Below are 5,282 nucleotides of genomic sequence, written 5' to 3'. Positions count from 1 at the left end.
GAAGCCAGTAATGCAGCTCCATAAGATCAGAAGCTTTTCACATTATCATGTGCTTTTTAGTGATATTTTTCATGACTTGACTGTGTAGTACTCAGGCACAGACTGCAGAGGCAACAATTACATGCTGTATAAATAAAGGAAGTTTTGTTACTCACATATATCACCTATCTTATATATTTTAGATACAGCCCAAACTCCTCTTCACTCAGTGCAGTTCAGGCAAGCCAAAAGTTTGGACACCCATGGTTTATAGCAATTGTCTACACCTAGGTAACCTTCGTTGAAGGTCATATGTACATTGACTTCAAATATGTGTCTTTTGGGGCTGGGGATTTAGCTCAGGGGCACAGTGCCTGCCTGGCAAGCACACAGTGGTAAGTTCGATTCCAGGTACCGGAAAAACAAAATAAAACAAAAAAAAGATGTGTCTTTTGATCCCTAAATCAAACCAAACCAAACAACAACAACAACAAAAACAAGGCAAGTATGAGGGGGGTGTGCCTGTAATCCCAACTGCTCAGGAAGCTGAAGCAGGAGGATCACATGTTCAAGCCCAGTCAGGGCAACTAATTGAGACCCTTTATCAAAAATAAAACTTAAAAAGGGATGGGAATGGGAGCATGATCGAAGTCCTGAGTTCAGTCTCCAGTACCACACACACACACACACACAAATCAGAAATTAGGAAAGGCTGCCTCCCAATTGATATAGGAAATCCCTGAGCTCTTATTATATCGTTTATGATTTGTGAATTACTCAGATAGGATCCCTTGTCACTGCATTTCCCTCTCCTTTATTTCTCTTTCATGAAATGTGACACACACATTTGAGCCTTTGAACATATTTAAAATTTATTGTTCCCTATTTATTTACTCCGCAGGTTACTTTTAATGCCACACAATCTCATGGTGGATACTTTCAGCCAGAGTGCAGTTTAAAACAACACCAGTGACAAAAGGAAAATACTAAACTTCATTTTCCAATATTTGGCAATATATCCATGACTTAGTGAAGACTGCAAAAGCACGCTGTTTTATTAATGCATCATTTGAACAAACTCTGGCTCATCCCTTGACTCTACATGCAGCACTTTCACCACAGATTTATGTAGAAGAAACCTATTAGTAGAATCCAGCAAATGTATTGCTAGCATCAGGGTTTGCATATTCTAAAGCCAATTTACATACAACTATGTTTTATAATGAGATGTCTTCAACATTTAAAGAAGAATTTCAGCTTCATAAGACTGATATTTAACACTTGGTCATGTAAATGGAAATTGATAAGTCAAAAGAGTGTCTCCTGATGAGAAAAAACTTCTTTCTTCATATGGAAAATCTGGAATTTAAAAAGAAGGCTGTTATTAATAAACCCTCATTAACAACACAATTTCACTGAATATTAATAACTCAAAAAGTAGGCAAAAAAACATTCGGCAGACAAAGTGAAACATTTCATGCATGTTAACATTTCTATCAGGAAAAGTCATAGTATTAAGATTTTTTTCTTCAAGTCACAGCTTTTCCTTAAAGCTTTCCAACACTTAGTGTTCTCGTCTTTGAAAATTCCATAATATTATCTTGTACAACTTAAATAGCAAACTTTTAAAGCCATATCACAAGCTATACATTTGCTGGGATTCTGTCTTCCCCAAGCAGCACAAGAGCTCCGAGGGCAGGCACCACACTTCATCGTCTTGACGGGATCTAGTGCTCAGTCACACACTGGTAATTGATTTTTCTTCCCTGACTATTTGCCATCCCCTCCTTCCTCCCTATCTTGCTTTTCTTCTCTGCCTCTTTCATCATACTGTTCTCTAACGTAGAACTAAATAATGTTTCATGGTTTAAAGGTTATTCTTCTATTTTGACAAAATTAACCCTTACACACCAAAATGTACCTTTGTAGAGTCAACTTTTCTAATTACTGTATTTTCTGAAGATAGCCTCATAATCCATACAGCAACAATTATGTACTGTAAGGGAGCAGGTAAAATTATAAAATGTAGGCCCATTGGTTCTAAATGCACAACTTTTCTTGTTATCTACTGTCTCAGACTAAACATGATAATATTAGGTAACTTACTGATTTCAGTAAAGCTTTTTGCTTATGCAAAAGCAGACAAGTTAGTAACAAAACAAATGATGAAATAAGACCCAATGGTATCATAAAAAATATCCAAGTTTCCTTCTGTCCATCACCTAGGATCAAAAATCACAGAAAAGAGAAAGTGTTAGAGGTTTATAACTATTTTGAAATACCTGTTTTACAAATATACTCCTAGTAAATGGTGAAGAACTGAGTTAGACCAGGTAAATCCTGCCATATTTGCCAGTACATAGCTACCACAGCTGTGTCTGAGTATGACATTCCTTTCATTTTTATATAGAGCAACTACTTTATTGCACCGTGACATCTCTTTAATTTCACTTAGAATATAACTCCTCCAAGCATATTTATTATTTCCTGGTATGGATCTGTTTACTATTTGACCTTGTGGATTTTTCACTTAAAAATGTTTAAATAAGACTGCTTGGCAAGTGTGAGGTCCTGAGTTCAATTCTCACTACCCAAAAAAGAAAAAAAAAAGAAAATAATAAAAATGATTAAATGTTAGGCAAATGGTTAAACAACTATGTCCTGTATCTTCTTTCCTTTTTCTTTCAGTACTGGGGATGGAACCAGGACCTTCCCATTGAGCTATTTCCCCAGTTCTTTTTTATTTTGAGACAGGGTCTCACTAAGTCACTAAGGTGCCCGTGCTGGGCTTGAACTTGCAATACTCCTGCCTCATCTTCCCAGAGTGGTGGGAATACAGGCACGATGTGCACCACCACAACTTTCAATAATAAGTTAAATGTACTTTGTATCATCTGAAGCTACAGTGAGCAAGAGCTGCCCTTCAACTAAAATGTGTGTGAGTAATGGAGTTAGTCTATTTTTTCAGAATGGATAAAATTTTATTAGCCTTTCAGTTTATAAGGTGAGGTAAAAGGAAAATCAGGTCTCCTTAACCATATTTTACACAGTTATAATAAAATGTTTTAGACTTCAGGGGTTTATTACATTTCTCAAGTCGGGATCAAGTAAGCAAGCTTTAACTCCCTGAATCTTCCAATTGACTCTTCAAAAGTAACAAGCTCTGACTAGTAACATAGGTTTGAAGGCCAAGTTTTATCACTGTTGCTGATTTCTTTAGAACTGAAGCAATGACTTTTCCATGAGCTTTTGCGTTTGGTGGAAGTTTGGCATCGGGCAGTCCTTTCTTTCTCTAAGCCCATTCTGGTTCATTCGCCAGTTGAGCCTTTTCTCCATTCACAGTTAAGGGTGCTTCATCCCACCCTCTGATAACTTTGTCTCCTCCCATCTTAAAACTTGAAGCCATGCCATTTTTCTTCTTTGAGCTCTCACTTGGATATTATTAAAAACAGTCCCATCCTGTACTACTGTTGTATAGCAGCAGTGAAGAACATCTTCCTTTTGGGGAAAGTTGATTTTATCTCTCTTTTTTAGAAGGCAGTGTGTACATTTTGATGGACACTCATACAGACTGGTTTATTCTCATTAAACGTATTTTTCACTTGTTCAGACACTTTATTCTTTCAGATGCTTGAAATGTTAACTTTCAAAAAGACTGTTATCAGCTCTAATCCCACTGCCACACACACACACTGGGGATTGAACCAAGGCTTGCACTCTGAACTACATCTCCAGTCCTATTTAAATCTTGAGGTAGGGTCTCACAAAGTCCCTAAACTGCCCAGGCTGGGATCAAGCTTATGAGCCTCCTGCCTCATCCCCTCCAGAATGCTAAGAGTATAGGCACATGCCGCCAGGGCCAACTGGAGTAGTCCTTATTTTAGCTGTCTTGGCTGTGGTTATAATTTTGCCTTATAGTTTATGCTCTGGGAATCTGAACAGTGGTCCTGTAGAAACTCGGTAGTGTCCTTTTTGGGCACCTGCATGCTATTTGCTGCTCCACTGTCCACACCTGGCCACCGTGGAACAGTTGCTGCTTCCTTTCCTGCTGCCTCTGCTTTTGTAGTTACTCTTTCAAGGTCACTCTGGGCTTTAAGAAGAGTGCTGGCTAGGGTACCCAGGCTGCTTTCCAATCAAGTGGTCCTCTACCTGAGGCTCTGTAGTAGTTGGGGCTGCAGGAAGGAGCCACTAAGCAAGAATCAAGGTCACACTTTTATATATATATTTTTATTGTTTTAAATTAATTAAGTTTACTGGTACATTTTAAGTATACATAATGATCACATTCATCATAGGGAATTTGTACCTGTACATGGTATAACTTGATTCTTTTTTTTTCTATCATTTACTCTCCCTTCAACCTCTCTTCCTCTCCTTATTTATAAAAGTTTTGTTTCCATTTTTTTCTTTTTTTCTTTTTCCCTTTCTTCCTTTCCCCCTTCCTCTCCCTATTTCCCCTCTCCATTTGAACATTTTCTTCCTATTTCACAGTATCTATTATAGATTTTGATTCATACTTAAACCTTCAGTTTCTCACACCAGAGAAACAATGCAATATTTTCACATTTCCAATTTATTTCACTTAAGAGTATGGTCTCAGGGTGCATCCATTTACCTAGAAATGTCACAAGTGTATCCTTCTTTATGGCAGAGTAGTATTCCACATTAAAAAATAAACAAATATTTATCTGTTCATCAGTTAATGAGCATTTGGGTTGCTTCCAAAATTTACCTATTACAAACTGTGCTGTTATAAACATGGGTGTGCATATATCACTGTGGTACGATGCTTTTAACTTTTTCAGGAAGATACCAAGAAATGGAATAGCTGGGTGGAATAGAGCCTCTTGTTCTAGTTGTTTGAGGGATCTCCACATTATTTTCCCCAGTTGTACCAGTCTACACTCCCACCAATAGTGGAGAAGGGTTCCTTTTTCCCCCACAGCCCTTCCAGCATTTGTTATTGATGATAGCCATTCTTTCTGGGGTGAGATGCAATTTCAGTGTTGTTTTAATTTGCATCTCTCAAATGACCAGTGATGTTGAATGTTTTTTTCATATATTTATTTGTTATTTGTATTGCTTCATCTGAGAAGTGTGTATTCATCTCAGATGTCCATTTTTGGATTGGGTGATTAAATTTGGGAGTCTGATGTTTTTAGTTCTTTATATACTCTAGATATTAGTCCTTTGTCTGAAGAACTGATGGTAAATTTTTTTTCATATAATGTGGGTCGTTTCTTCACTCTGTTGGTGGTTTCTCTTGGTGTGCAAAAGCTTTTTTTTTTTTAATTTTTTATTAT

At 37.2% G+C, this 5,282-nt stretch overlaps 1 protein-coding gene across 7 annotated transcripts in view; it reads right to left on the bottom strand.

Annotated features, from left to right (window-relative positions):
* Nucleotides 1–825: 825 nt before the first annotated feature.
* Nucleotides 826–5,282, bottom strand: part of Il13ra2 (interleukin 13 receptor, alpha 2) — a 50,052-nt gene continuing 45,595 nt past the window's right edge. For all 7 annotated transcript variants that reach the window (XM_013504555.1, XM_013504557.1, XM_005404624.2 and 4 more), the window contains 2 exons: nt 2,086–2,201; nt 826–1,338 (listed from right to left, as the gene is read on the bottom strand). In XM_013504555.1, the coding sequence (XP_013360009.1) occupies nt 1,288–1,338; nt 2,086–2,201 (167 nt within the window). In that variant the 3' untranslated portion in view covers nt 826–1,287. The remainder of the gene's footprint in view (nt 1,339–2,085; nt 2,202–5,282) is intronic.

Source organism: Chinchilla lanigera, unplaced genomic scaffold (genome assembly GCF_000276665.1).
Source record: "Chinchilla lanigera isolate Chin_1 unplaced genomic scaffold, ChiLan1.0 scaffold00089, whole genome shotgun sequence".
In the NCBI taxonomy this organism is placed as follows: Eukaryota; Metazoa; Chordata; class Mammalia; order Rodentia; family Chinchillidae; genus Chinchilla; species Chinchilla lanigera.
Note: the sequence above shows the minus strand (reverse complement) of the source record. Positions and strands in the feature narration are given on the sequence as shown.